Below are 23634 nucleotides of genomic sequence, written 5' to 3'. Positions count from 1 at the left end.
TGTGAAAGTTGCTTTTGTTATTCCATTGAAACTTGCTCCAGTGAAGATTTGTAGTAAGGAGTGCCGGTGGCTGAAACTGGGCGTTATCTGTTTATTTTTATATTTTTATTGTTATCTATCAGTGCTGTTCTCAGTTTCCGCTTTGCTGTGACCTAAACCTAAAACCACTGAGCCTAATGACCTTCTGTCGTTGTTAGTCTTCCATTAATGAGTTTTATGTCACAAGGGACAAGCAGTACTTTATACAGAGCCGCTTCAGCAAACTGGTCTCCGGTGTCCTACTTTTTACATCACTCAACAGACGTTGATCTGGGTATGACCTCTGCATCTGGAGCCATGGCGCGCTGGTAGACTGCTACAATCTAACCTAGACCTTGAGGTAAATGTACCACTCTCTCAAAGAAATAAACTACCCCTCCCAGAATCCCTTGCTCCATCCATCTTCCTGCTGTCACCTGAAACGGGAGCTCATGGTAAGGTGACCCTACCCCCCCCCACACACATACACACACCATGAAGGAACAAGGAGGGCCATGTCACTTTGTGAAAACCTCTCCTCAACCATCTGGCACTATGATAATAGAGCTGGAAGCAGGTGAGAGTCGGTGCGGAGAGAAAGAAAGCGTCTGTGTGGACGGTTTGTCCTCGAGCACGCAGTCTCACTGTAACCTACGGACGACCCCGTGTTGAAAATGGGCCATTCTTTACATCAAATTGCATCCATTATATTGTCCTTGAGAATGAGAGAATTTCAGGCATGAAAATCAATACAATAGAAGCGAAAGGCATGAAATTCTCTTGGGAAGTGGGAGCGCCAGTGACACAGTGGGTACCATTGTGCCATAAACTTTCCCCCCCTCCCAAAGTGGTTTCATACTTCTGTTTCTGCTGCCTCTGCAGCTACGACCACAACAGGCAACAGTAAGATATGAGAGACACATGCAGCGTTTATGTGTATTAAGATTGTTCGATGCATTCATAAACAGCATGGGACAGTTGGGTTTTTACACTGATATTTCTTTTGTGCGGTTGCTAGTAAGAAAGCACTGTAGTTGAAATGAACCGAGGGAGCAATGATGAAGTCCGAAAAGAAAGAAATGTCTGACTGTCTACAGAGGTGGTTTTCCACTGCACCCTGTGACCTTTCTCTTATTTGTCCTTGCTTTGTTGTAGAATTAACAGTTTGAGCTCTCTTTACCTCCTCCAAAACTATCAATGATAAGAACAATCACTGGTGTAGTTGCTTGCAACTTACAGACTCACAAAAAGATACTACACTGCTTTATACGAAATTTTGGGACAACTTATCCGCTTGCTTGGTGAGAGTTGGATGAGAAGATGGATCCCACACTCATGTCTCTTTGTTACTTATCAGGCTGCAGCCAATAGCCTGTTGGGTTAGCTTAGCGTGGGGAATAAAAGCAGTGGGAAAGCAGCTTGCCTGACTCTTTCCAAAGGTGAATAAATCTGCCTACCAGTACATCTGAAGCTACCAGAGTAACACTTGAGTTATTGTTTATTTAATCCATTCAGAAACAAAAATGTAAAAGGCAACAGTGTGGTTTTATTGTTAGGTCTGCGGTGGACGATTTCTCTGCCAGGCAAAGTGACTTACTGGAGTCTTCGCTGGTTCCTGGCAACCTCATTGTGACCTCAACGCACCATGAAACCACATTTCCATTTTTGGGGGATAGACAAAGATACAACAAATGAAAAACAACATGTTAATGAGTTTTGTGGTGATATGCTAAGCTAACCATCTCCTGGCTGTAGCTTCATATTTAAGATACAGATACAAGAGTGGTACTGATCTTCCCATTTTACTCTCTGCAAGAAATAAGTGCATACCCCAAAATATTTATTATACTTCATAGGGTTGTGTACTGTCTCTACAGAGGACATAAACACACAGAGGCAGACACTGGTGAATTGGCAGAGAACAAATTATTTAAACTAAAAGCTACCCTAAGATGCTGAACAGGAGACACCAGTTTCTTTGATAAAATCAGGAATGGTTTGCAGTCAGTGTTATGAAAGCACTGTGTTGTCTGTCTGAGATAATTCTCCCTTTATGTCCACGTCGTCCTATGAATGGTACAGTATTTCATGTTGCTTAATAACCATGTGACACTGTAGTTGCTTTGATTGAATATTTTTATTTAAACTCCTATTTTCAAAGTAATAATCGCCACAAAATGACAGCTGTTGTCATATTATACTCGATAATATAAAGCCAGTTTCCCACATAGGAAGAATCAAAGGATAGTGCCACCGTTTTTTTCTATCACTAGTAGTAGTAATTGCAGTACTACTACTACCATTTACATTTCGAGGGGGTGAATATATATATAAAAAAACAATATACATGTAAATAAATAATTTAATACAAAGTCTCTAGTTAAACATGCAAATAAAGTGACAAATCAAAGAGACAACTGTAATTATGCACAATAGGACAGGAGGTTTAATGACTTGTCCTAGTTTAAGTATTTGCCTTGGGTTACCATCAGGAATATAATGGAAACGACAAAGACAGGGTAAAGTCAAATGAATGGGCTGGGAGCAACAATGAAATCACATGAATCAGAGCGATGTGGACTGCTAATATTATCCTGGGACTGAAATCAAGCATTAATTAAACTGTACTTGAGCGTGGGCCACCAAGCAACACTGGTGGAGCTGAATGTGAAACACTAAAACAGAGCCCTTTCTGGTTCTCTGACCTGCTAATGAAGTTTATTTTACAAGCACAAATCTTTAAATACAAACTCATCATATTCAGAGAACTGTGTTACTCAAAAATAAAATGCTTATTTCTTTGAGATAATCATACTTAAAACTCAGTACCATAGAAGTTATTCATGAAATGTATGTTGTATCTTCCAACACACACATGGCTTGGCTTGAATATTAAATCTGTACTATTTGTTAGCATTCAGTGTAGCTGTAAATTAACGGTCACCAGCGCACGTGTAACACTTAGGTGCTTGTGTTTTAGTTGACCTTTTCTTTTGAAGCAAGGAAACACAAAAAAAACAGAGGGCTTAACCATCGTCAGTGTCCTGAGCTCCTCACAATAACAAAATGCTTTACATAAGAGATGTAACTTGTCATGTGCTGTGGAACCAGGAGAGGAAGCAGCTCAAATGTTAAAAAGGTGTTCCCTACAGTACCGGCTGTACATGAGTGGGTGTTAGGGCGTGAACTGTTAGAGATGAAGCTTCACAGTCTAGAAGCAGAGCAATTATTATGATACAAGGAAAAAGGGATGTTGTGCTGCATAACAAGAAAAAAAGGAAAAAGAAACACCATTCTGTACAAGGTTGAGGCACTTTCAAAGCTGCGTGCACACAGTATAAAGGGCAATGCGCACACACACGCCCAAACACAGACACAAACATGGCTTCAGTCTTATTTTTTTCCTATACTGAACGAGGATGAAAACACACACACACTGTGCTGCAGCAGTGTTTCAGCCGGAGTCCATGCTGAACAGCTCAATGCCATGCGGGCTCCAGTGGAGGCCGACTCCGGAGTTGAAGACCAGCGACCAGACGTAGGGGATGAAGAAATCCTCCGGCTGGTCTTCCTCCACATACTTGAACTTGAGCTCCGGGAATTTCTATTCACACAAAAAGAGAGAGAGAGAGATGCAGTCAGGATGCCCAAGGGACAAAAAAGAAAAATATTGGCAGATGCTGAAATGCAGTAGCCTGTCTTGTCACAGTGGGAGGAGCATAGCGTTAACGATGAATCTGCTAGCCACGACTGTGCGATGGTGAGCCTGCAAGATGCTGAAAGTGAAGGAGCTGGGACAAAATTCTTTCAAAGACCACAAGTCATTTGGTCCCCGTCTGAAAATAAAGAGGGAACCGAGAGCATCAGCATGAAATGAATTATCCTGAAACACCTTAAACTTCTCTTAAGTGCACCACTAACAGCAGGGAGAAGATAATATTATGATTAGTTCAGGATGGGGCAAAACTTGATGAAGAGTCCACTTCATCTGCAGCATCTCAGTGAAATTAGACAGAGCGCTGTAGTTGCTCTAAATATGGCCTAAGAAGGGAGTTGATTTGCCTGACCTCAACACACATCAACTCAATATATAAAAAGAAAAGGGTAATGTAATAAGCTGAAACCAAACATCGGGGTGTATTTTCACAGAGCAGTCTGTCAGCCAACATGACCTTACTGTTTAGGCCTGGAGAGAAGTGCTGAGTAACTTGATTACTTGGTGATAGCCACTAGACCCTCTAGCTTCAGCTTGTGTTGACACGGCTTGTTAATAGACAAAACACTCGCTATGGACTGGGAGAGGTTATCAAGGTTATACTGCAGGGCCTCAGTGTTGATGATGTGTGAGGCTAATCCACAGGGAATAAAAAGGCAACACAAACGGCTGTGGACTGCACTATCCAGCACATACTTACGATGATGTATATATATATATATATATATGAATTTTAAAGCTGAAACTACTGCTCCACTAACCAATTAGTTAATCAACAGAAAATTAATCAGCAACTATTTTGAAGCAAAAAAAACGTGAAACAGTCCAAAATCCAAATTTCAGTTTGCAGTGACGTAATAAATAAATAAATAAATAAATAAAAAATTTTGTAATTATGAATGACGTCTACTATCCAAACCTGCCAGAAGCAAACATAAGCCCACCTAACAGCAGGTAGGTAGCAAAAGAAGAGCATCAATAATACAGGGGTACCTCATTATATCCTCCTGTCTACAAATGCAAGTATATGTGCACGCACACACACGCACAACCAGTAATCAGTCTGCGGTGAAAGACAGACGCTGAGGGCCTTTATGTGATGGTCCCAGTCCGGTCTATTGAGTCCTGGCTGGCTCTATTCACAGCCACACTATCTGTATCATAATGACACAGACAGAGGGGCTACAGGGTCACAGGCCATATGCCAGGCTACTGAGGCTAGACCACACACACCACCGCCATTGTGATGCCTAGACACAATGCAGGAGCTGTATTATCAGGCTGGTATTTGTGTGTAGGTGAGTGTCTGGTAGACAAGCCGACCAACTCATCAAGCGTTCATTTGACACTGATAGCAACAGTTACTTAACCCTGCCTCACTTTTACTTGCTAGTGCAGATAATGTAAGTGTACTTTTCATTTTTTATTTTCAGGATGAAATTATTTAGTTTTTAATTAGGCATCTTATTAAACTCATAAGCACAATCAAACCAAAACAGAAGGCAGTCAGGGCGTACCGTAATCATCATGATAAATGAAACATACTCAGTTATGCTAATTATGTCATTAAGATAAATAAAGGCAGTGAGCAAATTCTGCTTACGTCAACATACTTTCATACACATGTGGTATGGTATGATTAAGGAATCAAAATTTTCCCCTCATTAATTTGCAAATATATGGAACAGCTTTCTGATCAGGAAGGAACATGAAGTGTAAGCAGTAATTGTCACGTCATGTTTTCAAGGTATTGTTTTCATAAGAACACGTCTACAGACAGAAAGAAGCCACAGCAGCAACATAATGTTGCACGTAACAGGTTTCCGTTGTGGCAGGACACTAAAAGGACAATATTTCAGTTCATATGCTCTATCAAAGCACGACTGCATTCCATCTGATTATGAGGAGCACTTCATCATGACCTCTGAATGCAGTGTGAATGCAGCTTACAGGGAAAAACTGAAACAAATCAGACCTCCACTATAAGCACACAAATGGTCTTTTTTTTCAGCCACTACCACATTCATTTGAAGGAACATTCTGCCTCTGTAAATAAAAGGTATGAATGGCCTAACATCAACAATGTAGGCAAAACATTCCTTTCAGCTCCTGCACGTTAAACATTTTCCCTTAAAATCAAGGATGTCCGTCTCTTGGGCCTCTCAGGTTTATTGTGTCGCAGAAAGATGACTTGCGGGGGAGATGAGAAACATCACAGAGACACATTTTTTCCAAACACAACATCTAAAAGCAATTAAAATGACACAAACATCGCAAGGCACCAACGCTATACACTACTATGACCTGAGAATACGGGCACTTCTCAGTGGTGTTTTGCTGAAAACTGCCAAGAAAAGAACAAAATGCTGCTGGACCAGTGATGCAAAGAAACTCCTACATAATTAAAGTTATGCGTTTTGGAAAATGTGCTCATTTGCCTTTTTTTTTCCAAAAGTGAGATAAGAGGAACGAAACCACTCTGTACTGTCTGTACATTAAATATAAAGCAATAGCCAGCAGCTGGTTAGCTGGTTAGCTTAGCTTAGCATAAGGGCTGTGAGTTTGGCTCTGTCAAAGGGTAGCAAAATCTGGCTTCCAGCACCTTTAAAGCTCACTACTGAACACAGTTCATCTCTTAGCTAGGAGTCCAACACATAAACACCCAAAAAAAGCACAGATTGTCATTTATACACCTTTTTGTTTCTTTTTCCACACACAGTTTTTTGTACAAAGAGAACTAGGCTGGCGGTTCCCCTGTGTTTCCAGGCTTAAAGCTCAGATAAATATCTCCTGCTCCAGTGGTTTTGATCTCATCTAACTGGTTTGATGATAAATGAGCTTTTAGTGCGGTATCGCATCAGTAAAGCAGGCAGTATATAATCTCACAAGCTGTCAAGTGACTAAAAAGCAAGTGAAAATGATGCAACTAGTGCCACTAAAACAAACATCTCATATCAAAATGAGAGTTAGACGAGACAAGTGCCTACTGGAGAAGAAATTATTAACCTAAACAGCAATGTAGGGTCCCTCAGTACACATTTGACCATTTTCATTACATGCTGAGCACTAAATGAGAATAAAGAAAAATGACTGTTAAATCACAACGGCCAACAGTTTTCCTCCTACTTCCCTATTAGACAAAACCACCAAGGGACTTTGGTGCTGCGGGAAGTCTTGGCTATCACTTCATGCCTCACAGCAAAAACATCCCCCCCGCGCTCCAGTGCTTTCTGGAAAAAAATCAGAGCATCTCCAGACAGCCACATCCCATCCTTAATATTGTTGTTTCTGTCTATTCTGCGGCTTCCTCTTTGTACATATCTCCTCCCGCTTTCTGTTGCCTTCCCTCCCTCCTCCCCTCCTCTGTTTTGTTCTCAGTCTGGCAGCTGTCTAGGCCCACTTGGCCCAGGCTCATATCAGTTAGTTATGGGTCCTGGCGGGTCAGGCCCTCGCCCCTGAACACAGACGGACTGGCTGGCCTCATATCTTCACTCAGGACTCAGTGTTCCCTTCCCTCCTCTGCACGCTGCTGTGCTGTGAGGGTTTGGGCAGACGGAGAAGAATGCGGCTAGGGAGCAAATATTAACTATATACACACACAAACACACACGCCGATATGCAGGTACATACATGAGCTCTGAAAAGTTATATGATTAAATTATTAGCCGTTATGTACAAATTCTGTAATTTAAAACCTTGTATAAACAAAGTGCTTGTATTAGTCATTTCCTTGTCATAACAACCACTTGTGAATTTGTGACGTTTTGCAGAGTGGTGATACAGAAAATCCGTCCAAGTATTTATATTAAATATATAATAAATATCAAGCAAAATGTCTGTTGTTAGCAGGTCCAGCTTCTCAAATGTTGCTTTTCTCTGTTTTCTATCAATGAAATTTATCCAGCATGAATGTGCGGGTTCACCAATGTGGTTCAGACAGAAATATCTCAATAAAGAATTTCCCTTCGGGGATAAATAAAGGAATTCTGATTCTGATAATTATACTTAGGTTAACATGAATTTTTTTCATGAGATGCTGGTTCCTAATCAGTTTGGGTGATCTTCTTACTTTTCCTCTAGCAGCATTAGCAGGTCAAATTTTCACTTGTGAAACACCTGTCATCGTATTGATGGGTTGGTGCAAAATTTTATGCACGCATTTGTGGTTCCAAGATGATGAATCCCAATGTCTCTTATCTTATTCACATCAGCTTCGCTTGTACTTGCTGACATTAGCATTTAGCTCAAAGTCTGGTCTGAGGCAACCTTAAAATAATGGCTGTAAATATTTGAGGTTCATAGCTTTATTCTGTTCATTTATAAAATGTTAACGCAACAGCACACATTCTGAAATCTTAATCTCAATCACACACTCACTACTCATCTATCTTTCTCATTAGTTTCATCAACACTACAAATGCAACTATAGCAAGTAAGTCACTATCGCCATGCTCATACATATTTTAAGACACAAAAAGTCGTTGCTATGTAAACAATATGACATCTTGTCTCGTTGCACTGGTCTGAACAGCAACTTCAGCAGGACTGAAGATGCTGAAGTTGCTGAAGTTGCTGTTCAGGCCTCTACAGAAAAACTGACACATCTCAAACATGTATTTTTTTTTCCTGAAGTTACCTCACTGGTGTATAAGAGACTTTAGAGTGACAAAATGGTTACGACTGGTGTCATCTATGCGTGGGAAAGCAGAGCTGACCAGCCATCAAACCTATAAAGGCCCAGGTACTGAGTAACAGCTGGTAAGTCAACCCACCCCCACCCCCCCTTCCGTCCCATCCTGTCCTGTCCTGAGGAGCCAGAGAGTCTGTAGGCTATCACTGCTCAATAAGGCAGACTTCGGCTGGTCAGGCTAAACAACACATTCCACAGGCACTGCCCATGAGAGCCACTCAGCCTCACCCTGAAACAACACACACGTACACAAAGGATGAGAGAGAGAGACGGTTGAGTGACGAGACGCTGACAGTCGCCCCTGGGGTATTTACCACCTTCTTTTAACCCTTTCTTTCAGTTGGTACCTAATTTGCATGTCCACATCTTTGTATAAATGCTTTTAAGTCCTTTAAGTAAACAGGCTTTTTGTAGTCCTGTGTCTACAATGTTCCCCCTCTCACCTAAACCAACATGGTTCTGTTTTGTCAGTAAAATCTATACAAATTTATTTACCTTACAACTGTCGGCTCCCCCCAGCAAACAGATTTCAAGGCGGCAAATTTAAGCCGTGTCCACACTAAGGTGGATCAATATGAAAATGTAGTTTACGCGTGAAAACGACTTGCATCCACACTTGTGATCTTCTCTGTCCACACACTGAAATGCAAACACTGAACACTGCAGTTTCTCTTCTTTTTTTTATACTGTTCAGACTAAAATGCGGTTTCTCTCCCCCGAAAACTGAAGTTCCACAGAACTGTCTCCAGAGTGTATAAATCTTAAATCCTAAATACTTGGTGATTCACTGTGTCCAAGGGAAACAGAGCTTTTGCAAAATGGTGACGTAAGCTGCCCAGTGAAGGCCAGGGGCTGTTTGGCCGGAAAGTTTAGAGTGACTTTCTGTCATGTCTAACTGTCTGTGTTAGACATGATTTTAAATGTCTGCTCTCATTAACCTGCCTCACTTCATAAAGGCAGTGCAGCAGTCTGGAAACAATGGCTGGTTAACAGACGGTGATATATACCGCTGCTTATAAATACTATTTCATACTCGTTCCCTTGTCTGACGACAGAAAAGGAAGAAATATGTAAATGATAACAAACGCACTGTGAATTCAGCTGTATTAAAACAGTTTCATGTGGCCACAGAGAGCTGGAGGACTATGAATGGAGGTGTAACAGTCTGTCCAGTTACAGTCGGCTGAGTGGCAGCAAATTTGAGACAAGTTTCTTCTTTTATTTCCAACTTTATCTGTGATCAGTAATGTCAGGGCTGTAAAATAATGATTTGGTCAGCCAAGCTGTCCCACTCAGATGTTCATACTGAACTGAAGATAAAGAAAAGAGATTCAGGTGTTTTCACTGTGAAAACAAGTCTCTATTGACATGACCTGGGAACACTTAAGTGGATGTGGAATTTACAATTACGGCTTGTTTATGTTGCATACTTACTGAAAATGTTGGAACTTGATGCTGCTGGGTAATTTTATCGATGCGTTTACGGAACTTAATTGAGTACAGATTATTGTCTGCATGGTTTTATTTGATCATGTGAAGTTATTTTATACATTTGCCTTGAAGTTTATTTATTCAAGTAGATTTCTGTATGTTATCAAATCATTAACTAACTCTGAACAGGAAAGAATAACTAAAACCCCAGCTGAATAATATGCTCGTACTCTGGTGTTTGTTTTCTCTAAAGAGGAACAAAAATCCTCTCCGTGCACACACACACACACACACACACACACACACACACACACACACACACACACACACAACTGAATGAAACACCAATACTCTTCCTAAGAGCTTTTACTGAGTAATTACCAACTTATTGATGGTTCCACACAACATTAATCCAACCTATGGATTTTTTTTGCACCGAGGGCCGAATAGCAGAATGAGCTCATGAGATGAAGGGAAGCAAGACGTAGAGAGACAGCTGTTTGTTTGAGCGATGGCACCATGAGGTGGCGAGGACTTCTCCCAGAGGAGACATTGCAGAGACATTCTCTTTGCTTCATGTCACCGCGTAGAGCTGGAAAGCGCTCAGGTGGTGGAGAGTCGATGTGAGACTCGACAACACTCAACTTCCCCAGAAACAAAGGCAGGCACGCATGGCCGCACACTCATCCACACACACACACACCGTTATTCCATAGCGGACTGCGTGAGTGTGTGCTACAGGTGTAGCACCTTCGCTGAAGGACGTGGCAGAGTTATGTACATGTCTCCACGTGCAATTCTATGGCTCTATGGTCCACGGCTACATTAACGCAAGGTGCCGAGACAGAAGGAGCACACGAACCCGCCCGTGGCCACGCACCATACCTCTTCCACATTGGCTAGTGTGACAAATGCCTCGCAGCCAGCCGCCAAGTATAGAACATGAAACACATGATGAAACATGCAATTAAGAGCTTCTTTGCTGGTGAGGAACAGAGTGGGGAGACCGCTGGTTACATATTTCCTCACTGATTAATGGAGGAGCACTGGGAAGGGCGGGGGTTAGCGAACCCACCAGGAGTGTTGGGAGTGTTGGGTAACGAGGCGTGGTGGCAGATTTATGTCCACCCCTCCTCCACCTCCTTCCCCCGATCTTATGTACCCATGACAAAGTGCCCCCCAGTCCCTCATCCCATCTCCTTGAAATGTCATTACATGTTTGAATGTAGCAGGCCAGCAGAGATGGAATGAAGATGGGCATTAATGCTAATGAGAACTGGGCTTTAGCCTTTTGTCTCATGTCCCAGTGGCTCTTTCCATCTTTCCCTCGCCCTAGTCCACAAGCCTGCCCCATACCTCTCCCTCACTCACCTGTCCAGACAAACTAATTCTCTTTTCTTCTCCTTGCAGGCACCAATCTACCGTACCTCAAAGTCTTTGATAACACACTGCACCCTCTGCACAAGCACCTTGATATCTAGTATGTACCAATTCTTTTTTACTTTAGCCTCATATTTCATTATTTCTTGTCTCTACGCTCTCCATCTGTCCCCCTACCCCCTACTGTCCCTCCTGTGTGTGTGTGTGTGTTACAATTTTTATACCAATCAGCAGGTATGAGAAGGTTTTTGAAATGCAGGTAATACCAATTCCCATCACCAGTAGTTGACTTTGCTTTTCTGTGTTTTTTTTAAGGGGTGGCACAATTGTGCGGGAAAACAGGGAGCAGTAGAAAGAAGCAGATTACATACCTCATCAGATTGCATTCAGAAGACATTAAAATTCATTTTTAAAAAGTCTTGTTAAGAGTGAACCATCTTGTCTCCTTCCCACCTCTGGTGAGATCTGCACATGTGCAGGACTGAAAAGGTGCTGCAATGGGGGTCAATGACAATGTCACAGTGGTTACTTTATGACATATTTTAGTCCAATCTCTGTCAAACGCAACGTCAGCTGAATGATGTTCGAGTGATGCTTGACTGAAAAGTTTTTATGTGCCAATGCCCTTAACTTCAGTGTGAAAAAGGAGCTAAATTAAGTATTTACGTGACAGCAGATCGGAACTAGAGCTGCTAAATAACTGTGCCTACTGCAGAGTCATCTGACGTGGGAATGAATGCCCAATACATCCTTTACCACTGACAATGAAAGCCAGAACCCAATGGGTGTTTGTGGGTTTTTTTGTCCAGTGGGAGAGGGAGTGTGTGTGTGTGTGTGTGTGTGTGTGTGTGTGTGTAAGTGAGAGAGAGACAGACAGGTTTACCTTCAGCCTGTCTGTGGGCAGGGCCTGGGCTCCTTTCATGATGACCTCCTGAACTCTCTCAACTGACAGGTCACTTCCAGCTTGCTCCAGACGCTGACTGAAGAAGCCGATCACCTACAGGTCACACGAGAAGAAACAGCCAATCACAATACAGAACCCAAACCCATTTGGCCGAATATGGATTGACTTGAGGTTTTGATTCTTTGTCAAAAGAAGTTACATGCTTACTTGCTTTCTTATGTTAGATTAAAAGGGACAACAGTGAGCTTGGCTTTGTCTAAGTGCGACAAAGACCTCTAAAGTCTGGTTGCACTGTTGCAATGATTGTTTATTTTTAGTTGACTTAATTTGATTTTGTTTTATATGTTTTTATTTATAGATATTTAAAATCTTACATTTTTATAATATTTTCTGTAACAAATGAACAGTATATTTACTGTTACTGCCATCTCTGGCAACAGTAAACTGCTGAAATATCTTTACTCAAATATCTTTATCACAAAATGGTATGTTATGTTCTGTGTTAAGAAAAACAGAATAGAAAAGAAAATATACACAATAGGATGCAATGCAACATTAACATATTCCAACTATTCTCAAGTATCAATATCAGTATTGGCTTAGCTCTATTCTAAATTGTTGACCATCAAATCCTGTTCCTGTTTCTAGATAAGTGGGATCTCATGTGGTCTTGATCTCTCTGAGGTTGGATATCAACTCCCAGCTCTGTCACAAAGCTCTTTGACTTGTCTAATCCTGCTGTTTGGAGCTGTCACGTTGATAATGCAGCAGCCACACCCTACATGACGACACCGGCTGCAATGTGGAGATCAAAGTTAGAACAAAGTGGCATCATGCTACATATAGCTGGGCTTCATTCTGTAAACAATTAACACTGGTGAATGTTACAACCAGTTAATGACGAGACTTACTGACAACAGAAAAGCAAGCTAGTTTGTATTGGCCTGTTTGATCTTTTGCATCAACAGCCAACAAGACGTATTTGTGTCACGTTTCATAGCAACAGCAAGTTGCTCTGAAAATGCGTTTATGCTATGCAGTGAAAGAGAACTAAATGTAGTACGATTTATATGTCAATTTATAACAACAATACTTTTTGAGAATCTTCACTAATAGGTGGATAAAAGTTAATAAAATGGGTATAAAACAGCACGAATTCTGCCTTTAAAGAGGACACAAATTCAAAATGCTGCGAACACAGGCTTGGCTCATATGCCTGTAGGCTACAGACTCAGAAAATACATACATACAGTATTTCAGATTACAAATTCACCATAGGGGTTGAGCATGTTTCATCCCACTTATAATAAGCACTTCAGTGGAGCTCAAATTATCTGATGCCTTCTGGGTTTAAGCCCAAACAAGAGATCAAGGAAACTGCGTTTCTACTGCTGCACTAGGTTCTTCCCCAGAGAAATGTTTGATATTTGATAATTAAAAAATGCTAGACATTACTGATTCTTTTTAATGCTATCTTTTTGTCAAACCAACAGTGAAAAATGCATCTACAGGCAATGTTTTCTCTGCTCACGTTCCCTGGTTGCTTTAGAGAATTCGAACACACCACAGCCTACAAGATCACTGTGTGTTTGTGTGTGTGTGTGTGTGTGTGTGTGTCTACATCTATCTAATACTAATCTCTTCATTAACTCGTAAGGCCTCCCATATGGGGTTAATTTAGAGGAGCAAAGCAGCCCCTCATCCTGAATTTCATGCTCACACACATGGATTTGCAAGCACAGGGAAGGCTTCGGAGGATAGCCTTGGGGAGACTGACTTAACTGAGGGATTCTAGATAGCATGCTTCCCTCGTACTTGTGGATAACAGCAAAGCCCATGGCAATGCAGCAACCCCCATCCATCACACATGCACACTACAGCTTCCTTTCCTCCTCTGTACGACTAAAACAGCCATGAATGACAGCTTTCCCTCACTTCGTTCCTTCCTCACCCATACACCATGCACTCAATGAATATTTGACACAGAGCCTCTTGACACAAGGGGACTGATTAATTCATCAATACTACTTAAGCTCACAGAGCTCTCAGCACACCATACAGTTCGAATGCATACTATGTTAACGACACTTCGTTTATGGTCTTGGCAGTTTGAAACTTTTGAAACTGCAGACTTGGAGGACATCAAGGGAAAGTCTGTACAACCTTGATATATGTAATAATAACCACACACCAGCCAAAAGCACAAGGGAATACACTGTGAGGTTTGACTCTCTCTCATTTCACTTCTGTGATTTTGGGTGACTAATGGTTAAAAAGCCGACTGACCGTGTCCAGGTTCTGCATTATGTCCTGGAAGGATGGATGTGTCCTGAACTGCTCAAAGAGCTCCCTCTTGTACAGCAGCGCATACACCAGGTTGGGGTTGTGGTGCAGAGAGTTGCACAAGCAAGAGTTGATGATTTCCAGCATCATGCGGATCACCTCCTCAATCACGTTCAGGTCCTGGGCCTGGGGGAGAGGGAGGATGTAAAGGTTAATTGGTTTCCCCACTACACTGGTTTCACTTATAGTGGTGTTTTTAAATGATTGCTTCCTGATAGATTGATCAGCAGGGGGGAAAAGAGAGGCGGATGAAATGGCAGGAGGAGGGAGAGGAGGATGAAAGTGAGGAAGGAGGAATGAAAGATGTTACTAAGTCATCAGCCAAGGTCTTAAGGGAGTGACAGATAGGTGACCTTGTGAGCCACAGATCAGGTCATGTCACAGTATGTTTCCTCCTGAGGGCTGAGACAACTGCCACTAGTGACAGGTGACAGTACGGGAAGAGAGGGTTGTGGGAACGATGGAAAGAAAGACAAAGTGGGGTTGAGTGGCTTACAAAGTGCTTCAAACAAAGTGGACTTGTAACACATAAAAATAACTTCACACCTAGCTTCTGAGTCACTAAGGAACCAAAAATGAAAACATGCTGCATCTATGATGGAACACTGGAAAACTGAAAAATCCAATTACACTGAATTTAATCTGGATCTCAGGTCTCACTCAGTGTGTAGATCTCTAGACAGACAGACATCCTTTTCTAAGAAATCTATGAAGCTAAACTGAAAAGAGGAGTCAATACACTGAGTTATGGGTTTATTAAGTGCACTTGCACTGTCAGCTTGTTGGTGCTACGAAACCATTAACCTTTGTACCGCCAACTGTAGCCCTTATGACAGTTAATCTACTGCCCTAGACTACAACTTTAAACTAGCAATAGGCAAGTTTGTGCTCTAATATAATCATTTTGTAAACACTGACCATACAATGTGATACCTATAGAACAAAGACACCATCAATGTTCAAACTGGATTAGACTGGGCACAAAATCTCACAGGAAAAAGGAAAGCTGACTGGTGATGCAGTCAGGCCGGCACCATTTGTATCTGCTTTTATGTCTCCATTATAGACCAAATGAATGGTTAAAGTTAAACTTTTGTAATGTCTTGCTGATAGTTGCTCCTCTGAGGAAAATGGAAGGCGATCTGGTTGCTTTTGTGACGGCAGCGCCAAAAATAATACCACTTGGAAATGCTGGGGTGGGGTGGGGGCTGGGCTTGTTGTCTAGTTCCACTTCAAGAAGTTTTGGCACTTCCAAGAAAATCATTCTTACCAAAAATATGTAAATCTAAGAGGCGACGTACTATAATCAGACCATCTACTGAGATCCTATCATTTATTGTTCTATTTACCGCACTTACAACAATGTGTCTGCAGTGAAAGACAGACAGACAGACAGACAGACAGACGCCACTGTGACGAGATAACATCCCACATGGCTTGCTCCATGGTGGCACAGAAAGGAAATGGCTGAGAGACTGTGGGAAAATGAATAATCTTTAAAGAGATTTAAAAAAAAAAGAAACAAATAATCAAACAACAATAACAAAAAAAACAAAAAACAGGCAGCATTGAATTGGTGAATGCAGTTCAAGAGATGATATATGATTTCCCGCAGTGTGACAACTGTGGAGCAGAGCTGTGCTGAATCTATGCATGCACTGATGGTATTGTAGATAAGATCCCCCAATGATGAAGTCAGTTTCCACAACAATCTAAAAATATAAAACAATGAATAGTAACGTGTTTCATCTCAATGAATACAAACGCTGGCAGCAAAACAGACTCGAGGCACCATGTCCATGTCTCCATTTGCCAAAAAAGCAAAACAATATTACGACTGAAAAATACCTATGATGGGCAGAAGCTAAAAAGAAGCGGAGACAAAAATGCAGACTGAAATGATGCAAAAGTCACATCCAAAACAGCTTATCTTAATGTGATGGCGTGCTAATGAAATAAGTCCAATGGTGGGATGCCCACCACCACGCGGGAAAGATTCTCTAACTCGTTTCAGTTCTGATCCTGGGTCTGTATGTTCAGCTGAAATAGCATGACTGAGTCACACTGAAGGACTGTCCGTCTGTTAGTAAATCTGATACCAATATAAAAAACTTTTTTTTTTTTTTTTTTTTACATTACACGAAAAGATATACAGGCTACTGGGCAGCTGAAAAATGCAAACTTGCAAGCGCTTCATTGTTGCTAAATTATGACAAATATATTTTTGGCACTTCTTTATACTTATACTAATACGATATACCTGTAATAGGCTTATATCAGTCGATATCTAATCCATACTGAAAAAAATTACTTCAACGCAACTACTTAAAATGAAAGTCACGTAGCCAACTGTGGGCATCGAAAATGTCACTAGAATGAGTGATCTGCCATGTTTGTACAGATAATCGACAGGCGCTTTTCACAGCGCACATTTTAACTTGTCATGAAAAGCACAGGTGTCACTAAAAACATTAATTATGGCTCTGTTCTATTCCCAGTAAGCCACGACAGTGTGTACTATCGATCATGATGTGACAGTAGGAGCTCAGTGAGGGAGTGAATACCAAAGAAGGACTGGGAAGATAACGCTGGGACACTTTCCAACACTGGAAAAATAAGCAAAACATCATAAGTGTGTGACTGCCACATTGTGCAGGATTGTGCATACAAGATAAATAACTTCTTTAAAGCTTAAATGACCAGTTTAGCCAGTTGGTCCAAAAACTCTAATCCCCATCGCTGCTTTACAGGAAGCCTCGCCTTGAACAGTGTTCATCAGCAACTTCCTCTGGGGTTACATGCTGCCTCATTTCAGGCTTGAAATAAGAAAAGTGTATTCCCCTGGATATATTGTAATTCTTGTAAAATACATTAGAATGAATTGCTGAGCAAGCTAGTTTAATCTTTAATGTATAGATGTATTTAAATCAGTAAAAAAAAAAAAAAACAGCTCACTCCCTTTGCACTATGGGACCCATTTCAAATCTCTGAAAGTGCAATAAAGAACGTTCATGAAATCTGTTTAGCTGCACTTTACTGTGGAAAAACAATCAAGAAAATAATATGGGCCTTTATGTTATCCATAGCAAGACTTATCCTCGTGGATTCATTTTCATGACGAACATCATTGTTCTGATGATGACCGGCTTTGACCAAGAATTTGCTAATGCCAGCTAAGACCAGATTCAAAACAGCAGCTCAGCGAGACTGCAACAGCAAGCTGATTGGAAGCTGAGATTCCACCTCCAATCTGGGTTAACCATCTGTAACAGAACTGCATGTGGTAGCATATTATATCCCATCCATTGGTGCCCTGCTCCGGAAACAAGTCCTTATCTAATAAATAATTTTGCTTGCTGTGTGGCCTCTTTCTTCTTTCTTGCTTGCTTTTTCCTTTTCCTTTGCTGTAGGCATACATAAGAATAAAGCGCAATGTAAAGCAGATGAACACACACAATCACCCCCTGAAATTAGGCAAGGGGATTAGGATGATTTTAAATAACTGAATTCTGTCGTGCGCTGACCATGAATCAGACGTGCAGCACAGACGCACCATAATTCACTGTGTTGATTTCTGCAGGCTGACGAACAAAGGTGTGTGGCTTTTACAGGCAGATCTAAAGAGGCAAGTGGAAGGCAGCAGAGCCAGCTATAATGAGGATTGATTGTGCGTCTGGAAGCAGAGGTGGCTCTCGACTCCACTGCCTGGCTAGACCTGCTCTACTCCGTTCTGCTGTGGCAGGCCATAATTAGACAGAAAGCAGGGACAGATATGGGAGACAACTGAGTGGGAGGCAGAGGAGGGAAGACAGCAACAAAAATGGAAGCACAGAAGAAGAGAGTAGACTGGAGAAAGTGAACGTGGTGAAGAGGCATCAAAAGGAGGAGAGCAAGGCAGAGTCGGAGTGAGGGATGCCTGGTGTGTTTGTGCTCTAGCTCTGCACCCAGCTTAATGAGATTAGCCTGGCAGGAAAAAATGCCACACTAGGGAATTCAGGTCACATGAAAATAGGCTAGCTAGACGTCTGCCTGGCCCCGTGTGTATGTTTGTCAAGTGGATGAGATTAAGAGGTCCATGGTCTACTTGAAACCCAGACAGGATTTAAATATACTGGCTCCACCTCTGCCACTTCCCACTCTGTTCTCTTGCACTTGTTTTCCCCCAAAATGTATCTGCCAGACAGCCAGAAAACACCTGACATGTGTTTGTATGTCTGAATGAAACACAGTCTCTCGCTCCCCTTCCTCAGTTTTTCCTTCTCTCCCCTCCTCTTTTACGCTCCATCTTCTTTTCCTCCAGTCATGTGCTATTTTCCAGCCTCCTGCATTGTCATTTAGTCATAGCCACTCATGCTGCTATTTAATGTCTTCTCTCCACCCAGGAAAACACAGGCCTCAGACATGAGCTATATCATTAGTCTCAATGATCCTGCCCCATTTTACTTGTTTCACCATTTACACAAATCTTAGAGGAAGCCTGTGTGTATGAGTGTGTTTGTATGCTTTTCCATCTGTCTGATTCTGCTGCTAATGCTTCAGCATGCTGGGCACAAATGTGTTATGTCTGCAGGTATGTTTGACCTTTGCTATCTGTCTGACAAAGAAAATTATGGTTTATTTACAGATGCAATCAGTGACTGGGAAGGACAGCACCACTGCACTTTGTGTTGTGTGTGTGTGTGTGTGTGTGTGTCTAGCCGTCCTATCATACCCATGCATGGTTTTATGCAAGTGTTTGGGTTGTGTGTGCGGACAGGGTGTTTAGAGACACAGACATGTAAATCCCTGTAAAGTAGGAGCTGGCATCATTAAACCAATAGCTTAGTGATTCCCTGGCTGGCCCCGCTGCTTACTGCAGGCTGTTGCCGTGCAGACAAACCAGACATATTAAGAAAGAGTACTGACAAAGACAAGGGCATGGAGATAAACACAGACGGATACACAGAGAGACAAACAGAAAGAGTCAAAAGCCACACTTAAAAGTAAGCTTGGAATATCTGTTTTTCAATGTCAGTGTACAAACCGTTCAATGGAAATTGATAGTATTTGCATTTTTAGCCTTGATGCATTATCATAATGGGTAATAAGAGAAGAGAAAGGGTTTGAATAAGAAAGTGGAGAAGAAAAAAAACACCACGTGGACAACCAGAGAGGGTCAGACTGCCCGTCTAGCATCAGTCTGCTGTGTCTTTTGGGAGTTCTTTTAAATAGGGCATTGTCTGACCTGCATTATGGTACCATAGTCATGTCATAATCGCACCATTTTGAAGAGCATCGTGCCCAGGTCAGCCTCTTGTTACTTCATAGCGTCACAAAGCATCTTTTGTTGTGCGCACACACACAAACTGAGGCAAAAGACAGAGCTTGCCCCTGTAACTACAGCATCAACAATGCAGTCTGGCAGTCTGGATCTATTTAGGAAAGATCGAGTTGGACAATCACTGCATCACTGTCTGTGTGGAGGGGAAGTCCAGCATATTTCCAGACAGACACCTTGTTATTATGCATTTAAATAAGTACAGCACCTCTTGGAGACTTGGTTAGCGCTAACAGCAGGGGGGCTGGGAAGCAAAACAGCAGTGATGTTGCTGATGACGCGAGTGGCGATGATAAAAAAGATGACGGCAACAGCTGCAACAGCACTCTGGCAGATAGGTGGGAAGTGCTAATTGATCTTTTGCTAGCTGCGCTCCGTTGTGCTGTGCCTCGATCAGGAAAAGACCAGGGCGCAGCAGGGTAGCCCTAATTACCATTTGGAAGCAGACAATCATTAGGACCCCAGAGCACCTGCTGCCTGCAGGGGTGGCACTCCTACTGCCCGAGAATAAACACAAAATGAGTAAGAGAGACAGAGGAGAGAGGATAAGAGGCTGACAGCTATACAGAGAGGCAAGCTAAAACGTAAACTTAACAACGAGGCCTAGCATCGCGTTCACTGGGCAGGTGAGGAGTGATGAGACAGAAGAGACGAAAAAGGGAGGTCAGCTCTCAGCAGGATACTGTCTTAATGAGAGGAACACAAGGAGGCGGACTTGACATAATGAACTACACAACGAGTGGTATCAGAGTAAGAGGTTACTTTGTAAAGCTCTACCTCATTATAGAACATTTTATTCAGTGTTAACATTTTATAAAGACCACCTAAGACTCGGCTATTTAAACTTTGCGTTGGGTTCATTTAGTGCAGGTGAAAACCGTGCCTTTGTTTAAACCCATTTACTCAGGCTTGTAGACAACACCCTGAGTAGGAGTTCAGACCAAAACAGTCCTGTGTTAAAAGTGCAAGTGACTGCATTCATAGAGGCTTGTTGCTCTAAGTACCAGTGAAATATAACTCAGGAAGTCCAATTTGATCATAGATTTTGAAGACCATCAAAAAAAACCCAAAACAAGACAGCTGCGTCTGATGACGATGGTCTGGTACTTCCAAGGCAAAACTGCAACCAGTGGAAGAAAAACATAAGCTGATGCGAGTCAGTTCAAATAAACTGAATAATCATTTTGACATGAATTCAACTTGGCTGAAGACTTGTAAAGAATAACAATAAAAATATATCTATTCACTTACATATACTTCAGAGACTGTACAGTAATCAAACTGTAAAGTGATTTTTTTTTTATCTACAACATATTAATGGGCAACTGCAAAACAGTTTTGTAGCCTAATAAGAAAGTGGCAAATTCCAGGAAGGCCTGATAATAAACAGAAGGCATAATGCTTATTATCTGTTGATATGTCCCGGGGCTCTGCTTTTTCCCTAAACAAGAGGAATGGTGCTACAAAGTTAATGCATGTGTCTACTCTGGCTATTAAAAAGAGATCACAGATTGTGACTCAACCAGCGCACATAAACACATAGACAGGGTGGTCCAACATGCTTCTGGCACTTGTAGTCTCTTCCCAGAAATGTGCAACAGTAAACAGACTAAGAGGCACAGAAGTAACATTACCACTACCACTGGCTGGGAGCATAAACAGTGACACACAACGCAATCCCATGGAACACAGCACACATTTCCTTCTTTTTATGTTTCTTTGTGTGTACGAGCACATAGTACATGTCACTGCACATATCTCAAAGGGGGTTTAAAAGTAAAAAAAAAACAACAACCACCAAAAAAAAAATAAATAAATAAAACAACCAAAAAAAAACATCCATCTGCAATCAGAGGTGCGGAGACAACAGAGAGTAACCACGGGCCCCCCTTGAGAGCTGCCCTGATCAGATTGGAAGCCTCTGGCTGTCCCCTGGGGGCTCAGGGGGCCCTAACTCTTCATTCTTTCATCCCTGACATTAACCAGATACAGCAGCACAAACACATATGAGGATGGGGGGTATATTATATACATATATATATATATATATATATATATATATGAGAGAGTAACAGAGTCCAAAAAGCAGACATCAAGAGGGGTGAGGGATGGAAATGGAGAAAAAGAAGGAGACATTAACACATAAGCAGAACGCATGCAGCTTTAACCCGCAGCTTAGGGCATTTGACAGCGTTTTTTCATATCCTTCTCTCAGTCTCTGCCTCGTAAAGAGAGCAATTACATGTCCAGGACAATCCCACATTAAACAAACATTAGTTCTCTCTCCAGAGCCAGACTCAGCCAAATTACATTGTTTCCAGATGCCCGTCACAAACCCACCCTCTCTCCAAACCTCCCCTCCCAATCTCCTCCTGCTTGCTTCTCCTCTTTTCTATTGTTCTTTTTCTCCCCTATATCCTTTTTATCTCTCCCTGTAGTTCCGTAAACTTCCTTCATTCCCGAGTTAAGATGAGGGTTTGTTGTGAATAACACCAGAGTAGGCTGTTTTCAATTACACTACTACTGGAGGAGGAGAGGAGGTGCAGGAGGCCGAGAAAACAAACAGGCCGACACGACTAGAGACCACACTCCAAAGGTCATTATAACTGGTTAGACACACTTAATGTAAATTTTAGTTTAATATTTATGCTGAGGGCAACTATTAACATCATTCTGATAACCTTATTTTCATATTTGACAATGAATCCAACATTTCACAAACAAGCCATCATTCACGTATTCTGTGAAGGAATATGGCAAAAATGAACACCTCTGTGTAGAACTCACTGCAGAGCGGGTCAGTTCTGTTGTGTCTTTTGGTCTCTGATGAAATTGGGCGATGAGTAGGACAAAAACGATAGACAGCAAAACTATTGTTGTAAATGTCAATGTTGTCAGTTAATCATTTTCGACCAAAGATCCTCTAGTTCGAGCTTCTCAGTTGATTTGCTGCTTTCCTGGAACCACTGTAGACATGGGAACCAATGCCACGCTCAGTTAGTATAGTCTAAGCTCAAGGATAACAGCGGTATCAGAACAGTTGAGTAGCTCTGTCTTAAATGTCTATGACCCAGACAAGATGTCAGACACTATTCCGGGAAAAAAAAAAACCCCTCATCGAATAATTCCCATGAACTAATCAGACTGGAAATCTGCCTTGTGCCCTTGAGCAACACGCTGAAACTCTACCAAAAGTGGGAGTGCTGTTGTTCAGTAGACCTTAAACTTTGACCTCTCACTGTGTGCGTGTACTTGTCTCATTATTGTTGCTGTCACCACATGAGTGCTCTCTCTCTCTCGCTCTCTGGAAAGCGCTTGCTGGATTTCTATCTTTAACAAAGGAGAATTAATCATGGCAAAGTAGTCTCTCTATATGTTTTTCTTTTCCATTTTCAGTCATGTTATAGTGGGTGTTTATGCTTGGGTGTAAATAAAACCGTGCATTAAAAAAAGCCCTGAAGGCAGGAAGCATCAAAACAAAGCTGAATAATTGCATTTTATATGTTTTTGTGAGCGTGTGTGTTTATATGTGTGCATGAATGTCTGATGATAAGGGGCCTCATCAGACAGTCGCTACATGGTTGAAGGAGCACTCAAAAACTCTTACGTTTCCCCAACACCTAAGGGCATCTGTAGGGACCTCCCAATACATCTCCAACCCCCCCACAGTACACATACACACACGCACGCACAGACACAAATATGTTTATACACGCACCCATGCACGAACACACACGCACACTTATCTAGGACCATGGAAATCTACTGAGACAGTCAGACTGAGACGTATGCAGACAAACCTGAAGGCAGAGGTGCCAAAAGTCAAAAGCTAACAG

The 23634-nt window shown here is 41.8% G+C and overlaps 1 protein-coding gene across 1 annotated transcript in view; it reads right to left on the bottom strand.

Annotated features, from left to right (window-relative positions):
• Nucleotides 1-2136: 2136 nt before the first annotated feature.
• The window catches only part of dym (dymeclin), a 44278-nt gene continuing 22780 nt past the window's right edge, over nucleotides 2137-23634 (bottom strand). The window contains exons 15-17 of the mRNA XM_046374421.1: nucleotides 14425-14607; nucleotides 12118-12231; nucleotides 2137-3622 (exon numbers count right to left, since the gene is read on the bottom strand). Of these exons, the coding sequence (XP_046230377.1) occupies nucleotides 3473-3622; nucleotides 12118-12231; nucleotides 14425-14607 (447 nt within the window). The 3' untranslated portion in view covers nucleotides 2137-3472. The remainder of the gene's footprint in view (nucleotides 3623-12117; nucleotides 12232-14424; nucleotides 14608-23634) is intronic.

The sequence above is a fragment of the Scatophagus argus genome, chromosome 20, assembly GCF_020382885.2.
Source record: "Scatophagus argus isolate fScaArg1 chromosome 20, fScaArg1.pri, whole genome shotgun sequence".
In the NCBI taxonomy this organism is placed as follows: Eukaryota; Metazoa; Chordata; class Actinopteri; family Scatophagidae; genus Scatophagus; species Scatophagus argus.
Note: the sequence above shows the minus strand (reverse complement) of the source record. Positions and strands in the feature narration are given on the sequence as shown.